Genomic DNA, 18,749 nt, shown 5'->3' on the forward strand with positions numbered 1-18,749 from the left:
GGGCTGTGAGCACAACCCCCACCAGTGGACATCGGGCCCTAATTACATCCTCATGGAGTCGGTAACTAACTGTTTATATGAAAACATGGACATTTGTGGCCTGCTGGAGGCCATGTTGCAGGGCTCTGGCAGTTCTCCTCCTGTTCCTCGTTTGACAAAGGCAGAGGTAGCAGTCCTGCTGCTGGGTTGTTGCCCTCCTACGGCCTCCTCCATGTCTCCTGATGTATTGGTCTGTCTCCTGGTAGCGCCTCCAGCCTCTGGACACAGAGCCTTATAGCCACAGCTGGCAGTGATGTGCCTCCTGGTTGAGCTGCACTATCTGAGCCACTTGTGTAGGTTGTAGAGTCCGTCTCATGCGACCATGGGTGTAAATGGCACCACCAACATTCAGAAATGACCAAGACATCACCCACCTGCAGATCCACTCCTTTATAGAGACCGCCTTTCTACCTGTTGTCTATTCCGTTTGCACAATAGGACTGAGTGAGTGTGTGTCTGTCTCTCACTTACTTATTAACCAGGAGAAAACAATTGTCTCCTGTTGGGTCTCTGGGTTTTGCCCTTCGGGGGTCAGGCTCCAGGTGCTCTTGTCTGTCCTTCTCTAGTAGGTGTGGCCATCACTATTTCTGCCCTGCCTGTGTCCCAGTAATCTGGGGTGCCTCTGGGTAATGGGGCCCCTATCGCCTCTTTTTCTGTCCTGAGTCCTGCAGGAAGAGTCTGGGGCCGCCCACACCTGCTATTAAGCATATATTCCTTCTGAAGAAGGTGTGTGAATCCTTTATACATAAGCATGCTCATGTATAAAGTTTACTTCCAGGTTTTCACGGATACACACTAATACTACATACTAAGCTGCAGCTACAGATATATACCACCCTGAATGATATAGTGTTTCACCATAGGTTTTGCCTTTCACACATATGGATATCTAAAGGATACCTGCTGCTCTGGAAGCTTTTCCTGACGTTTATTTTGGTTCTCTGTTGTCTTCTTATTGATTTTTTCATTTCCTCTCATTTCATCCAGGTGTGGAAGCAGACTTCTATATCTCTGTGTCTATTTTTGCTGTTTTATTTTCTTTGTCATGTATTCTTTCCTGTCTCTCTCTTTCCAATTAGTTCTTATCCTCTCTCTCTCTCTCTGTCCCTTTGTTATAGAATTACTCCTTAAATAAGTTACATTAAAGTTTTCTATACAAGTATTAAGCAGAAGCTAATGTAAACATTCATACTGGTCTTTTAGTGAAAGCAAACCTGTCGGGCTTTCAGGTAGCTCTCTATTCCCAGAGATATATCAGGCGAAACACACAAAGAAAGAAGGAAGAAGAGCTTCACCATGCAAAGTGGGATGGATTCCGTCTCTCCGAATCACACCAGGTTTCCCCAAAAGATGGTCAATTATTGATATATATTTTCAGTGGAACCGGTCAGATCAGTTACTTTATCAACCATCAACTTTCACAATTATCACAGAATAGATTCTAGTTTTCATTGTAAGCATAGTTGAACTTAAAGAAGTAGAACGTTAAAAAAGGAACATGGGGAACAAAATTTAAGAAGAAAATATAAATGGTATTCTCTGATTTTTGTATTTTAAATTGACCTCAATAAGATTATGATCGGAGACACTGAAGAACCGGATAAACACTGAACATACACTGGAAAAACAACGGATCAACTTAGGCCTGAACTTTGAGTGAAAAACTAACAGATGAACGAGAGACAGAATGAGGCACAAGATCAGGGATCAACCCAGAGCTTCTATAAGGTCTGGCAGCCATTTCAATTTCCTACTGCAACATATCCATATTCATTTATTTATTCATTTCTAATATTAGTTCTTATTTATATATGGTGTCCTTTTTTTCTCTCATTTTACATTATTTTCCCTGTTATTGCAACTTATTGTTAGTGTTGGGACTGCTAATTGGTTTCTTATTTTATATGGACAATTCAAAATCCAATAGAGGTATTTGAATAATAATAATATAATACAGAACATAAAGCCTTAGATAAAGAAAATAACATCTCAGTAATATAAACCACTCCTGAAACTGGTATACAGGAATTCAATATAATGGAAAGAAGGAGCATTGATGACGTATGAAGTTTTAAAATGATTCCTTTGCAAAAGCAGGACGAACTTTGGCTTCGATAATAAAGGAGCAGGTGGAGCTGATTGGTGGATAGAAACCAAATCATAGAAATAGAACCAAATAGAGAGAACCAAGCCTCTCCTGGTTGTAGCGACGGCTAAGAAAATGTTAAAGAAACAGCAAAACCATGAAGCCTCATCAATGCAGTTTAGACGAGTACATTGATTATTTATAAAGTGGTCAGAAGGAATAAAAGAAGGTCTATTTCCCTCTCTGTCTCCTGACTTTTCCCTCATTTAATAGATTTTTATATTCATATATTCGTACTTTACTTTTAATTTATAGTTTTATTTAACGTTATTACTTTCAATATTTTTTCCTTTCTTTCATTAGAGAAACTCAGATTTTCTGTTAAATATAAGTATTATACAAACCCTGGCAAAGATAATGGAATCACTGAAATGAGGGAGTTTATTCAGTGGTTTGATTTTGTAGAAATCTGTTTGGATTAACTGAGTGTGCAGCTGTTCAGAGGAACTCCATCTGAAGTTAAGTTATTTTCTCTGTGATATCTCTGTATCTAAGTAACTCTAACTGACTACTTTAAAACATAGCACCTTCTGCTGCACTTTTCTACTGAGCACTTGTCAGTTTCACACGGTTTTATTTCTGATAGCAAGGAGTAGCTAGCCTAGGCTAGCGCTAGCTTAGCATTGCTATGGCTTCTCTCTCTCCCTCCCTTGACTCTTTTCCAACTCTTCCTTCTTCCTCTCTTCTCTCCTGCTCTCTGTGTCAGATGTTCAGTTATTCCTCTGCCTCCTTTAGTGATAATGGGATGTGTAATAAGTGTAGTATTTTTGTAGCTTTGGAGGCGAGGGTGTCAGAGTTAGAATCCAGGCTTCAGGCTGTTGAACATCCAGGAGTTAAAGTAGGCCCCCCACGTAGCTGTCCTCTAAAAGTGCCTGAGCAGCCAGGCGATTGGGTAACTGTACGCAGAAAGCGTAGTCGTGGATCTCTGCCCACTGGTCACCACCAACCCGTTCACGTTTCTAACCGGTTTTCCCCACTCAGTGACACACCCACTGAGAAGCCCACTCTGGTGATTGGCAGCTCCATAGTCAGAAACGTGGCATTAGAGACACCAGGGACCATAGTCAAATGTTTGCCGGGGGCCAGAACGGGCGACATCAAATCCTACCTGAAACTACTGGCTAAGGATAAGGTTAAATACAGTAAGATTGTTATTCACGCTGGTGGTAATGACACCCGGTTACCCCGATCGGAGGTCACTAAAATTAGTGTTGCTTCGGTGTGTAAGTTTGCCAAAAAAATGTCGGACTCCGTAATTTTCTCTGGTCCCCTCCCTGATCTGACCAGTGATGACATGTTTAGCCGCATGTCGTCATTCAACCGCTGGTTGTCTAGGTGGTGTCCTGAAAACAACGTGGGCTACATTAATAATTGGCAATCCTTTTGGGGAAAGCCTGGTCTGATTCGGAGAGACGGCATCCATCCCACTTTGGATGGTGCAGCTCTTCTTTCTAGGAATCTGGCCACATTTATTAGTCCTCCAAAACCCTGACCACCCAGGGTGCAGACCAGGAAGCAGAGTTGTAGTTTAACACACATCTCTGCAGCTTCTCTACTGTTACCCACTCTTTACTCCATCCAGACAGTGTCTTGCCCACGACCAAAATCTAATAAATTAGCAAAGATTCCCAAAGGAGTAAATCATGATAATCTAATTAAAATCAAAATAACTCCAATTGGGGAAAAAGTTAAAACAATTAAATGCGGTCTGTTTAACATAAGATCGCTTTCCTCTAAAAGTCTACTAGTTAATGACTTGATTTGTGATAATCACATTGACTTGTTTTGCCTTACAGAAACCTGGCTGCAGCAAGAGGATTATGTGAGCATAAATGAGGCAACTCCTTCAAGCTATTTAAATTTTCACATCCCCAGAAGTTCTGGGCGAGGAGGAGGAGTAGCAACAATCTTCCAGTCTGACTTACTGATTACTCCCAAAACAATTAATACCTACAACTCTTTTGAGCATTTAACCCTTAATTTCCCTGATCCAAATTTCAAGGCAAGAAAACCTCTTCTTTTTGTAACTTTGTATCGTCCACCAGGTCCTTACTCTGAATTTTTAGATGAGTTTTCAGAGTTCCTTTCTGATTTGGTATTAAATACTGACAGGGTCATCATAGTGGGAGATTTTAACATCCATGCTGACATTGAAGGCGATAGCTTAAGAGCAGCCTTTAATGCTATCTTAGACACTATTGGCTTTGTTCAAATTGTGAATACTCCCACACATTCTCATCTTCATACTTTGGATCTTGTGCTGACATACGGCATAGAATGTGAAGAAATAACAGTATTTCCTCACAACCCTGTCCTCTCTGACCACTTTCTAATAAACTTCAGGATTACTTTAACAGAGTTCTCCTCCCCCAAAAGAAGGTTCAATTTTAGTAGATCTTTATCAGATAGTGCAGTTATAAATTTTAAAGAATCTGCTTCACTTTCTCTCTCCTCTGTATCACTGAGCAGTGCTGCAGAGTGCAAAAGCATAGCTTATTCCCCTTCACAGGTTGATGATTTTGTTGATGGGGTTGCTAGTTCTCTGCGTACTGCCTTAGACAACGCAGCTCCTTTGAAAATGAAAACCGTTAAAAATAGAAAGCTTGCTCCTTGGTTTAATGCAGAGCTGCGTACTTTGAAGCAAAATGCTAGGAAACTGGAGAGAAAATATCGCTCCACAGGCCTGCGAGAGTCCTTCCTAGTCTGGAAAAATGGTTTACTGCTGTATAAGAGGACCCTTTGTAAAGCAAGAGCAGCATACTTCTCCTCATTAATAGAGGAGAATAAGAATAATCCTAGATTTCTTTTTAATACAGTTGCCAAACTCACCCAGAGCCATAGCTCTGTTGAACCGTCCATTCCACCTGCTGTTAGCAGCAATGATTTTATGGGATTCTTTATAAATAAGATTGATCTTATTAAAAATAAGATCATAAGCACTCCTCTATCCGCGATTGTACCTGAGGTAGTCATGGAATCTGAACCGGGTTTAGACTGCTTTGATCCAGTTGAACTTTCTGAGTTAGCAAAATTATTGTCTTCATCTAAGCCTTCAACTTGTATGTTAGATCCAGTTCCAACCAGGTTATTTAAGGAGGTATTCCCTTTAATCTCCTCCTCCATTTTAGATGTGATTAATCTATCTCTGTTACAGGGATATGTACCTAAAGCTTTTAAGGTTGCTGTAATTAAACCTCTGCTTAAGAAACCGTCTCTTGACCCAGATGACTTGGTCAATTATAGACCTATATCCAATCTTCCTTTCTTATCCAAAATTCTTGAGAAAGTAGTTGCCAAACAAGTTTGCGATCACTTCCACCATAATGAACTTTTTGAAGAGTTTCAGTCTGGCTTTAGAGCTCATCATAGCACTGAAACAGCTCTGGTGAAAGTCACTAATGATATTCTCATGGCCTCAGATAATGGACTTGTATCTGTGCTCGTCCTGTTGGATCTTAGTGCTGCATTTGATACAGTTGACCATAATATTCTTTTAGAAAGACTTGAATATTTTGTTGGAATTAAAGGAACAGCACTAGACTGGTTTAAATCTTATCTATCTGATCGAATTCAGTTTGTTCATGTTAATGATAGATCTTCAACATGCTCAAAGGTTACCTGTGGAGTACCACAGGGATCAGTGCTAGGACCAATTCTCTTTACTTTATACATGCTCCCAATTGGTAGAATTATTAGACAGCATGGGATTAATTTCCACTGTTATGCTGATGATACCCAGCTATATCTGTCTATAAATCCAGATGAAGCTAACCCATTACATAGATTACAGGCATGTCTTGAAGACATAAAAACCTGGATGACTCTCAACTTTCTGCTTCCGAATGCAGACAAAACAGAAGTTATAGTCTTTGGACCAGAGTCTATGAAAAAGAAACTGATTAGCCAGTCACTTCATTTGGATGGGATTAAACTGATTTCAGATAATAAAGTAAAAAATCTTGGTGTTATTTTTGATCAGGACCTGTCATTTAAATCCCATATCAAAGAGGTTTCTAGAATTTCCTTCTTTCATCTGAGGAACATTGCAAAAATTAGAAATATCCTGTCCAGGGGTGATGCTGAGAAACTAGTCCATGCATTTGTTACTTCAAGGCTGGACTATTGTAATTCTTTACTATCAGGAAGTCCACAAACTGTAGTTAAAAGCCTTCAGCTGATCCAAAATGCTGCAGCCAGAGTTCTAATGAAAATTAAAAAGAGAGATCATATCTCGCCTATCCTGGCTTCTCTTCATTGGCTTCCTGTTAAATCAAGAATAGAATTTAAAATCCTCCTTCTCACATATAAAGCCTTAAATGGCCAAGCTCCATCTGATATCAGAGATCTGATTGTTCCTTATGTTCCTAACAGAGCACTTCGCTCTCAATCTGCAGGTTTACTAGTGGTTCCTAGAATTTCTAAAAGTAGAATGGGAGGCAGATCTTTTAGTTATCAGGCTCCTCTCCTGTGGAACCAACTACCAGTTTTAGTCCGTGAGGCAGACACCCTGTCTACTTTTAAGGCTAGGCTTAAAACTTTCATTTTTGATAAAGCTTATAGTTAGAGTGGCTCAGGTTATCCTGAGCTATCTCTATAGTTATGCTGCTATAGGCTTAGACTTTTGGAGGACATAGGGACCCCCATTTCATCATTCTGCTTCATTCTCTTTCCGTTCTCCTATTCTGCAGAATCTGTTAGTTCATTTTCTAACCTTCTGCTCTCTCTGCTTTTCCTCAGAGTAGCTTTGCCTCGTCTGTTCCTGTTTGGCTGTGATGTCATCCTGGAAAGAAACATCAGCTGTGCTGCTTCTATCAACACCCTTGTTTATAGATGTTGGAGATCGGCCTGTTTTCCAGTGTGGTCCTGTTTCTCTGACCGTGACTGAGTGGATGTGCTCTCTTCGTCCTCTGGCATGGGAGCTGCCTTGGAGCTCGTCTGCCTGGCTGTGTGTTTCCTGGACGGGGCCGCCTTTTACAGCTGCTTTTTGTATCTCTGCTTCTGTCTCCTTGAACCCCAGTCGGCCTCAGCAGATGGCCGCTCACACTGAGCCTGGTTCTGCTTGAGGTTTCTTCCTGTTAAAAGGGAGTTTTTCCTCTCCACTGTCGCTACAAGCATGCTTAGTGTGGGGGATTATATTTGAGTCAATGAGTCAATGCAATCAACTGGTTTTCCTTAGATAGAAAACTTTGTATCAATTTGACTGCATGATCTGGCTGAACTGTAAAGTGCCTTGAGATGACATGTGTTGTGAATTTGGCGCTATATAAATAAACTGAATTGAATTGAATAGAAAAAAAGCAGATCATAGACAAACTAAAGTCATTTCAGATGGCAGCTGTCTGGCTTTAAGAAACACTGAAAGGAATAAAATGTGGATGAAAGTCATGATCAGTGATGAATCTCCAGTGATGAACCTGGAACTCTGGTCTGGTGCCATTCCAATGAGACTTCTAAAGATGACTGCCTGAAGAGAAGATGCACATTCCCGCAGGCATTGATGGGGATACGGGGCTACATCAGTCAACATGGTGCCATGGGTCAGGTAAAGGCACTGGGAGATGGCTGTCATTACAACTTCAATAAATGCACAAGTTTAAATCGAAACACTTTTCTTATCCTTCTGATGTCTTTTATTCATGGAGTAAATTTCTCCACTGTGAAAATCAGTAAAGACAATGATCTCATCAACTGAAAGGATTTTTGGTGATGCTGAAACCATTTTCTTTTTTTTTTGATAATGCATCATGCCATAGAGCAAAGACTGTGAAAACCTTCCTTGAAAAAAGAAATAAGTTTAATTTCATGGCCTGGAAATAGTCCAGATCTTAATCCAGTTGAAAAGATTCCTGTTTGTCACTCCGTCCATGACTCAGAGGCTGCAAGCTGGTAGAAAATCCAGAGGTGGTGCAACAAAATACTAGTGAAGTGCTGGAATGTTTTTTCATGATTCCTAATTGTTTTGGTCTAAAAAAGTAACCGTTGCCGACTTTAAGAGTTTCTTAAAGCCAGACAGCTGCCATCTGAAATGACTTTAGTTTTGTGCCATGTCTGTGATCTGCTTTTACTCTAAAAATTAAACAACTGAATGAACATCCGCCGATTCCATCATTTCTGGAAGAGGGCTGTATATGATTTATCTCAGTTTTCTATTTTGTCTGTTCAAAATCATAGTATCTGAATGTTGAGACTGATCCAACTTCTAATCTGTTGAAAAAATTGGCTCCTAAATTACTGTAATAGACAAATATGCAGATTAGAAAACCTTCATCAGCGGAGAAAAAGAATCGGTTTCAGCAGCTGGACGGTAACGTCTAAAATAAAGGAAAAGGTTTTAAATGATCAGAATAAAAATGGGAGGAATGTGAAAATTAGACTGAAATGCAATGAACATCTTCAAAGAACTGGACAGTTTCAGGAATATATAAATACACAAGTAAAGTCCAATAACAGACAACCTTTATGCATAGAAGAGATGAAAAAACTATTCTGCTAAATATCAGGTGCTTCTTCTGGTCTGAACATCTCAGCCAGACTCTGATCTCACTACAGCTGCAGCTCACTTCTAACTGCATGGAAACGGGGATGACTGCATCAAAACGCTGATTATGGTTAAAACTGAGAATCTAAGAGGTTTTTGATGTGCAACTTGTAGAACAGAATTTGTGAACATGTACTTAAAAATTTAAACAGGTGTTAAAAAAAATGTACTTGTGATTTTTTTTTCTAAATTCTACTGATTAATTTAGACTGCAACTCTCTCTACAACTTCAAATTCACACTTGCAATGCACAAATAGTTTTGAAACAAAATAACCTTCATAATTGCATGAAAACTAAATCACTGCATGAAAGGCGGATATTTAAAGGCTCCGCCCACCATCCTGCAGTGTTGTTGCAAGAGACACGGGACGAACTGGTGTGCAAATGGGTTTTATTTCTCATGTAAGAAGGACAAACACAAGTATAAAAGGCTCCAGGTGTGGATGGAGCTGGAGGAATGCATCATGACAAACATAGAAAATCTACTTTTAGAAGTTAAAGTTTAGGAACAACATAAAGAAGAACAAACTCAGTGCGTTCAGAATAAATCCAGACTTCAGGACTGGAATGTTAAAATGAAAGCGGATCAGCGTCTCTGACCCACGGCTGTTCTGTCCAGGCCAGGATCACCTGCTGCAGCATCAGGCCTGGAGCGTGGGCGGACTGGAGGAGAACCCGCCCTGTCTGATCCCTCACAGAAAGGGCGGGGCTAATACAGAGAGGGACGGTGTGGGAGCAGAGGAACAGGCTGAGGGATCTGAAGTATTAGTATGAAACCTGATGAACTCAAAGCTTCCTCACATTAGGAACAGTCTACACCCCCCCATCCTAACATCCTGTTAAAGTTTCTCAGTTTTTAATCATCTAAGGACAAAAACATTTGCTATTTATAGATTTCTAAGACCAAGAAAAGAGTAAAAGATGATGATGAGCTGCTGTCGTCCCCCAGCCAGCTGCAGAGGGGATGAGGCAGATGATTGGTCCACATAGAGCTGCGTGATCCGACCATCCTATTTATCCTTCTTGGACTCAGGCTCCTCCCCCTGGGCGTCGGCTCCCGCCTGCTCAGGCTCCTCCTCCTCGGGCACGGCCGGGAACTGTGACGCGCTCATCTTCTCGTACCTGCTCTTGCTGAGCTTTTTGGAGCTCTGGTAGAGCTCGTTGAGGTTGAACTCTCGGATGATGTTTTCCTGGAGGAGAACGGGAACACGTGGATCAGACAAACAAGATCTGAAAGGATCTCCATGGCGACAGCTGAGGACTTCCTGTGGACAGTCTGACCTCAGTGAAGCTCCAGGACACCGCTCTGCCTTTCTTGTCCACCTGGGGGCGCCGCATTACTTCCTTCCCCCCCTGAAATAAGACCAAGGATGGAAGCTGCTTGGAGAGCGGAGATGCGGACACCTTGTACCTGCAGATGAACAGAGCAGGCTGAGGTTGAGCAGCAGCTCCTCTGCAGAGAGCTTCCTCACCAGGAGACCGCCCACCTTTTGGACACTTCGCCATAACGTCCGATGTCCACCTTCCCAAACTTGAGGCCGGCACAGTTATACCTGCAGCAGAGGGAGACTGATCAGACCCTTCCTGCCACACACCTGAACCACCAGAACCATCAGAACCACCAGAACCATCAGAACCACCAGAACCACCAGAACCATCAGAACTACCAGAACCACCAGAACCACCAGAACCATCAGAACCACCAGAACCACCAGAACCATCAGAACTACCAGAACCACCAGAACCATCAGAACCATGCATCCTTCAGCCATTAGAAGATCATCTTTAGCTTTCCTCTAGTTTCCTGTCTGAGCTCCGCCTCCTGGATCTACATTCACCTCATTCCTCATTAAACTGGATCCATCTGATGTTCAGGCAGCTGATTGGTTCAGAAATGCTGAAGGAAAATCTCCAAACTGTGGTTCTATTATTGTTACAAGGTTTTAAAAATCAGGTTTTATAAAATTAAAAATGATTCTTCCAAATATTAATACAGTAATATAGCTGGAGAAGATTCTCGGTCATCCAGGTCGTAGTCATTCTAAAAATGTTAGAAAACAATCCACTGGACTTTGTTTACAAGTTTGAAGACATTTCTCTTCCCATCCAGGAAGCTTTTTCAATTCAAAATGTCAGAAATGGCGTCGAGTTGCTTTAAGGGCTAGTTATCCTCCTGCAGCAGTGTGTCTCAGTGAGCTTGTTGCAGGTATTTTTGATTCATGTCCAATATTGAAGATATTGGACATGGCAGAGGTGGTGAGAAAGTGGGGGCCAATGGAGGGACATGGCAGCCAAAAAGAGCAGGGAACCAGGTGGGAAAAGGGACCCAGCGTTCTCAATCTTCTAGCGGGTCCATCTTCACCAGTCGATTTCCACAATGGCGGTCTGACAAACAAAACAAGCCGCTAAGGTACAAAACAGGAAATACGGATATTGTAGAGCGGATGTAGATTTGACCAATAAAGAGGTCTCACCTACAATTTTGGAGAGGTGCAGCAGAGTGTCTGCGGAGGGGGCGGGGACACATTTGCTTTAACTGCGACACAAACGCAGACGACCTGGTTTCAGAGTATAAACCAGGCTTTATAGAGTGGCCCAACAAAGCCTTGTCATCTCCACCCAAACCCCTTTACAGAAGACCCCACCTGTTCAGCCAGGCCAGCAATTCCCTCTAACGACCCCCTTTCAGAGGCATAGACAGGTATGGGGCATTGCAGGCTAACTATGAAGCCAAACGACCCCCATTCCAAAGGGGGGGGGACCCGTTCATCTGTTTCTATTTGCATGTTTTCAAAACAAAAAACCAGGCTTTGTTGGGCTGCTGGATAAAACCTGGAACTCAATGCTATTCCTGACATTTTGAATTGAAAAAGAAACGTCTTTAAACTTGGAAACTAAGTCCAGTGGATTGTTTTTTTTAACTTTTCTTGGAAATTTAATATAGTAACTTTGCTGTTTTCTCACATTGTATCTTTTCTTCTGAAATTATTTTTTCTAATTTCTCTCTTTCAGATTGAGTTCTTTCCTAGTAGCGTTTCACAGATCACATTCCTTTCTTTCACATCAGGGCAGATTAAAAGGCTCCTGACCAATCAGAATGTTGCAGACCAATAGAAATGCTTCTTCCCGCCCCCTGAGGTGAAGACATTGGCCGATAGTTAAACGTTAGCCCGTCTGCAGCGGCCCTCTCCCAGCATAGCGGTTTGTGAAGTACCGCTGGCTATGATGGAGATTTGATTGTTTTATTCTTCAAAATGTTAATTTGATTTGTGTTTATCTGACTGTTTTGATATTATTATTCCCCCACTAAATTAAAAAAGGCAGAATTTATTATTATCTAGAGGATATTATCCAACAGGAGGAGAAATGCAGCTCCAAACTAGCAGAGCGTGTGGTGATGTCATCAGTACGCTTCTGTTCCACTTGAACCATATTTATGCTGCGTAATCCCGTTCTCCCCAATCCACACTTTTTTTCATGAACATACGTGGTGAGGAGGACACGAGTCCGTACTCGCGTTCTAGTGAACTGAGATACGGCCAATGTCTTCTGGAAAACGCAATGTGAGAATTCAATCAGAATGGGACATTAAAGGTTGCAGAAACTATTCTGCCTTTCTTAGACAGGCTGCAGATGTGGACAGCTGCAGGCAGTGATCCATTTTTATCCCCAAAATTATGCAATTTATAAACTCAATCTGAAAACAAGACATTTGGAAAAAAAATAAGAATCTGAAAAAAGAAAGTTAAAGGGGTTTAGCCAGAGGTTCCCTCTGTTTGGAGCCTTACTTGAGCGAGAGGTCGGCGTAAACCGAGGCGAAGGACTGACACTCTGGAGACCAGTTGGCAAAAAACTCAACGATCCAGGTGGCTCGACTGTCCTTGTTCAGCTCATCCTAAACACACACAGGGTTAGGACTGTGGCCGTTTGCAGCGCTGCGGCGTCGCCGTGCAGGAGTTACTCACATCCATGGTTTTGTCACTGAAGTACTTGATGTACTCTGGTCCCATGTAGAGCGGAGGCTTACAGGTCATCAGAAACACTGGAAAACAAGCAGCACAGAGAGCAGCGGGTTGGAGGGCGGAGCTCTGAATGACCCCACCCCCCACAGGAAGCTGACCCACCTATGCAGAGCGTCAGGTAGAGCAGCCCCATCCTGACGTCCAGGCGGAAGAACAGGATCACGTTGGCCACCTTACTGAACAGGAAGATGTTTCCCACGTGCTGCTCCACGGTGACTGAGCAGAGCAGGCACACAGGTTGATACGTTTCCATGGCAACGGGCTGGATTTAGAAATCCAGAAGCTGATGGCGGACATACTCACTGGCTCTACGGTTCTTCATCATGACGATGGCGCTGAGGAACATGAGGATTTCCACTTCTCTCTGAAAACACAGCAGCATGAAGAAAAGCGCTTCTCCAGGAAACATCTGGAAACATCTGGAATTTCACATCAGTCCTTTCCAACTGTGGCCAAGTACAGGAACTGTTCCCACTTTTCTCATTCCATTGTTCAAAAGCTTTGAAAATCTAGGAAATCAAAGATGTAAACTCCAGATGTTTACATTCGGTTCAAAGTTTTTAACTGGTTAAAATGAACCTGGTTCAGATGACAAATGAGAGGAAGGTGATGCTACGAGTTAGAGGACGTGGATTTCTATCCCACCCAGGTCTGTGAGTGAAGCGGTTTGAAACAGCTCAGATTAAAACCATTAGCATAGTTTGGAAAAGTGGAAAGTTTATAAAACCCTGCTGAAGATTTGGCTCCTACATGTCAGAGCGACTGTAGATGGAAGAGAAAAACTAAAAACTGTTAGCATCAGGATCCACAGAAGCTTCAATCCGTCCTCTATTAGATCACCCTCACCCTCTATCAGATCACCCTCATCCTGTGTTGGATGACCTCATTCTCTATTAGATCACTCTCATCCTGTGTTGGATGACCTTATCCTCTATCAGATCACCCTCATCCTGTGTTGGATGACCTCATCCTCTATCAGATCACCCTCATCCTGTGTTGGATGACCTCATCCTCTATCAGATCACCCTCATCCTGTGTTGGATGACCTCATCCTCTTTCAGATCACTCTCATCCTGTGTTGGATGACCTCACCCTCTATCAGATCACCCTCATCCTGTGTTGGATGACCTCATCCTCTATTAGATCACCCTCATCCTGTGTTGGATGACCTCATCCTCTATTAGATCACCCTCATCCTGTGTTGGATGACCTCATCCTCTATTAGATCACCCTCATCCCCCTCATCCTCTATTAGATCACCATCATCCACTATTAGATAGCCCTCATCAACTATTAGATCACCCTCATCCTCTATTATATCACCCTCATCCTCTATTATATCACCCTCAACCCCCTCATCCTTTATTAGATCACCCTCATTCCCCTCATCCTCTATTAGATCACCCTCATCCTCTTTTAGATCACCCTCATCCACTATTATATCACCCTCATCCTCTATTAGATCACCCTCATCCTCTTTTAGATCACCCTCATCCACTATTATATCACCCTCATCCTCTATTAGATCACCCTCAACCCCTTCATCCTCTATTAGATCACCCTCATTCCCCTCATCCTCTATTAGATCACCCTCATTCCCCTCGTCCTCTATTAGATCACCCTCATCCTCTATTAGATCACCCTCATCCACTATTAGATCACCCTCATCCACTATTAGATCACCCTCATCCTCTATTATATCACCCTCATCCTCTATTAGATCACAATCATCAACTATTAGATCACAATCATCCTCTATCAGATGACCTCATCCTCTATCAGATGACCTCATCCTCTATCAGATGACCTCATCCTCTATTAGATCACAATCATCCACTATTATATCACCCTCATCCTCTATTAGATCACCCTCAACCCCTTCATCCTCTATTAGATCACCCTCATTCCCCTCGTCCTCTATTATATCACCCTCATCCTCTATTAGATCACCCTCATCCACTATTATATCACCCTCATCCACTATTATATCACCCTCATCCACTATTATATCACCCTCATCCACTATTATATCACCCTCATCCTCTATTAGATCACCCTCATCCTCTATTAGATCACCCTCATCCTCTATCAGATGACCTCATCCTCTATCAGATGACCTCATCCTCTATCAGATGACCTCATCCTTTATTAGATTACCCTCATCCTCTATATGATCACCCTCATCCACTATTAGATCACCCTCATCCACTACTAGATCACCCTCATCCACTACTAGATCACCCTCATCCACTACTAGATCACCCTCATCCACTATTAGATCACCCTCATCCACTATTAGATCACCCTCATCCACTACTAGATCACCCTCATCCACTATTAGATCACCCTCATCCACTATTAGATCACCCTCATCAACAACTAGATCACCCTCATCCTCTATCAGATGACCTCATCCTTTATTAAATTACCCTCATCCTCTATATGATCACCCTCATCCACTATTAGATCACCCTCATCCACTACTAGATCACCCTCATCCACTACTAGATCACCCTCATCCACTACTAGATCACCCTCATCCACTATTAGATCACCCTCATCCACTATTAGATCACCCTCATCCACTACTAGATCACCCTCATCCACTATTAGATCACCCTCATCAACAACTAGATCACCCTCATCCTCTATCAGATGACCTCATCCTTTATTAGATTACCCTCATCCTCTATATGATCACCCTCATCCACTATTAGATCACCCTCATCCACTACTAGATCACCCTCATCCACTACTAGATCACCCTCATCCACTATTAGATCACCCTCATCCACTATTAGATCACCCTCATCCACAACTAGATCACCCTCATCAACTATTAGATCACCCTCATCCACTATTAGATCACCCTCATCAACAACTAGATCACCCTCATCCTCTATCAGATGACCTCATCCTTTATTAGATTACCCTCATCCTCTATATGATCACCCTCATCCACTATTAGATCACCCTCATCCACTACTAGATCACCCTCATCCACTACTAGATCACCCTCATCCACTACTAGATCACCCTCATCCACTACTAGATCACCCTCATCCACTACTAGATCACCCTCATCCACTACTAGATCACCATCATCCACTACTAGATCACCCTCATCCACTATTAGATCACCCTCATCCACTACTAGATCACCCTCATCCACTATTAGATCACCCTCATCAACTATTAGATCATCCTCATCCACTACTAGATCACACTCATCAACTATTAGATCACCCTCATCCACTATTAGATCACCCTCATCCACTACTAGATCACCCTCATCCACTACTAGATCACCCTCATCCACTACTAGATCACCCTCATCCACTATTAGATCACCCTCATCCACTATTAGATCACCCTCATCCACTACTAGATCACCCTCATCCACTATTAGATCACCCTCATCCACTACTAGATCACCCTCATCCACTATTAGATCACCCTCATCCACTATTAGATCACCCTCATCCACTATTAGATCACCCTCATCCACTACTAGATCACCCTCATCCACTATTAGATCACCCTCATCCACTACTAGATCATCCTCATCCACTACTAGATCATCCTCATCCACTACTAGATCACCCTCATCAACTATTAGATCACCCTCATCCACTATTAGATCACCCTCATCCACTACTAGATCATCCTCATCCACTACTAGATCACCCTCATCAACTATTAGATCACCCTCATCCACTATTAGATCACCCTCATCCACTATTAGATCACCCTCATCAACAACTAGATCACCCTCATCCTCTATCAGATGACCTCATCCTTTATTAGATTACCCTCATCCTCTATATGATCACCCTCATCCACTATTAGATCACCCTCATCCACTACTAGATCACCCTCATCCACTACTAGATCACCCTCATCCACTATTAGATCACCCTCATCCACTATTAGATCACCCTCATCAACTATTAGATCACCCTCATCCACTATTAGATCACCCTCATCAACAACTAGATCACCCTCATCCTCTATCAGATGACCTCATCCTTTATTAGATTACCCTCATCCTCTATATGATCACCCTCATCCACTATTATATCACCCTCATCCACTACTAGATCACCCTCATCCACTACTAGATCACCCTCATCCACTACTAGATCACCCTCATCCACTACTAGATCACCCTCATCAACTATTAGATCACCCTCATCCACTACTAGATCATCCTCATCCACTACTAGATCACCCTCATCAACTATTAGATCACCCTCATCCACTATTAGATCACCCTCATCCACTACTAGATCACCCTCATCCACTACTAGATCACCCTCATCCACTATTAGATCACCCTCATCAACTATTAGATCACCCTCATCCACTACTAGATCATCCTCATCCACTACTAGATCACCCTCATCAACTATTAGATCACCCTCATCCACTATTAGATCACCCTCATCCACTACTAGATCATCCTCATCCACTACTAGATCACCCTCATCAACTATTAGATCACCCTCATCAACTATTAGATCACCCTCATCCACTACTAGATCACCCTCATCCACTTCTAGATCACCCTCATCCACTTCTAGATCACCCTCATCCACTATTAGATCACCCTCATCCACTATTAGATCACCCTCATCCACTATTAGATCACCCTCATCAACTATTAGATCACCCTCATCCACTATTAGATCACCCTCATCCACTACTAGATCATCCTCATCCACTACTAGATCACCCTCATCAACTATTAGATCACCCTCATCCACTATTAGATCACCCTCATCCACTATTAGATCATCCTCATCAACTATTAGATCACCCTCATCAACAACTAGATCACCCTCATCCACTATTAGATCACCCTCATCAACAACTAGATCACCCTCATCCACTATTAGATCACCCTCATCAACAACTAGATCACCCTCATCCTCTATCTGATGACCTCATCCTCTATCTTATGATGGATTCTGGGCCCAAACTGTGAAGCAGCAGGTTTACTAAACTATCCAAAGGAAACTACAATCTAAGGAACCAGAGGTTCAGGTGGCTGCTAAAGAGAAGAGAAACTGCAATAAAACCCAGAAGCTGTCTGTCTAGTTCCCATGTCACTTCAGAACCAGAACCAGAGCAAACCGTCCAGCAGCAGACCTGCGAGCTTCGGCCCGACAGAACCGTCCCTGTCAGCGGGGCGGTCCGTCGGTTCTGAGCGGCCCAGTGTGTCCCATGCAGAGATACAGACCCAGTCAAAGTCGCAGGAGTTCCCGTCCTCCCGCTGGGAGGCCAGATGGTCGCAGATTCCAGGCGTTTTCCGGACCGCCAGGAAGGCGACCGACATGAGCAGAGAGGCCACATAGTAAGGCTTCAGCAGCCATTTATAGACCTGCGGCAGGTGGTAGAGGAAGGCGAACAGCGGGGTGAGCAGAGCCATGCTAGAACAATGTTCCGACGGCCAGCACAACCCCCACAACCAAGGAAGCCGACACAAGAACCCGCTAGCCTGCTACCAAGGGGTCCGTTAGCCCTGGCTAGCGAATGCGGAGGCAACCGGAAGTTAATTCAAACACGGTGCTTCAAAATAAAAGCACACAGAGACCACGGGATGCTAAAAACTGAGGAACATTTTTGTACCAGAGATTTGATTTAGGAGCACAATCATCTAAATAAATTAAAACACGCTTTCCCGTTTGATGTAGTTAAATGAGAACGTTTCTGAAGCTTGTAACTCCCGCTGGTTAACGGGCGGAGGGTTGACTCCTCTGTCAAATACAAGCACGCAAAAAGAGCAGAGAGGATGAAGAATTAAGGAGGTTTACGCATGAAAAACACGGCCCGTCTCTGATTGGTCAGACTGCTGAAGGTCGCTGCTGATTGGATAAAAGCCTAGCTAATCATCTTATGGGATGTTCTGAGAACAAGAGGATCTTTAGGATGGGAGCCAGGAGGATGCTGTTGGTGAAAATCATTGTTAGTATGCTGATAAATTACTATAATTATTATAAA

The 18,749-nt window shown here is 42.8% G+C and overlaps 1 protein-coding gene and 1 long non-coding RNA gene across 2 annotated transcripts; both read right to left on the reverse strand.

Moving 5' to 3' along the window:
* Window positions 1-9,098: 9,098 nt before the first annotated feature.
* Window positions 9,099-18,177, reverse strand: LOC119779886 (thioredoxin-related transmembrane protein 2-B). Its single transcript, XM_038279731.1, has 8 exons — window positions 17,989-18,177; window positions 13,050-13,110; window positions 12,849-12,962; window positions 12,690-12,766; window positions 12,513-12,619; window positions 10,212-10,277; window positions 10,006-10,135; window positions 9,099-9,914 (listed from the first exon to the last, which is right to left on the reverse strand). Exons 1-8 carry the CDS (start codon window positions 18,175-18,177, stop codon window positions 9,735-9,737), a joined length of 924 nt encoding a protein of 307 aa, XP_038135659.1. The 3' UTR covers window positions 9,099-9,734.
* Window positions 14,287-17,982, reverse strand: LOC119779887. The gene is made up of 3 exons (XR_005280305.1): window positions 17,692-17,982; window positions 14,844-16,768; window positions 14,287-14,616 (listed from the first exon to the last, which is right to left on the reverse strand). It is a non-coding gene; the product is annotated as an uncharacterized LOC119779887 (long non-coding RNA).
* Window positions 18,178-18,749: the final 572 nt, after the last annotated feature.

This window comes from Cyprinodon tularosa, unplaced genomic scaffold (genome assembly GCF_016077235.1).
Source record: "Cyprinodon tularosa strain WSP-4 unplaced genomic scaffold, ASM1607723v1 ctg1525, whole genome shotgun sequence".
In the NCBI taxonomy this organism is placed as follows: Eukaryota; Metazoa; Chordata; class Actinopteri; order Cyprinodontiformes; family Cyprinodontidae; genus Cyprinodon; species Cyprinodon tularosa.

Coding starts and splice junctions, on each gene's coding strand:
- LOC119779886 (XM_038279731.1), bottom strand. CDS start 18,177: ATGGCTCTGCTCACCCCGCTGTTCGCCTTCCTCTACCACCTGCCGCAG. Junction 13,111..17,988: donor ACTCCTGCGACTTTGACTGG/GTCTGTATCTCT, acceptor CTGTGTTTTCAG/AGAGAAGTGGAAATCCTCAT. Junction 9,915..10,005: donor TGTCCTGGAGCTTCACTGAG/GTCAGACTGTCC, acceptor GTTCTCCTCCAG/GAAAACATCATCCGAGAGTT.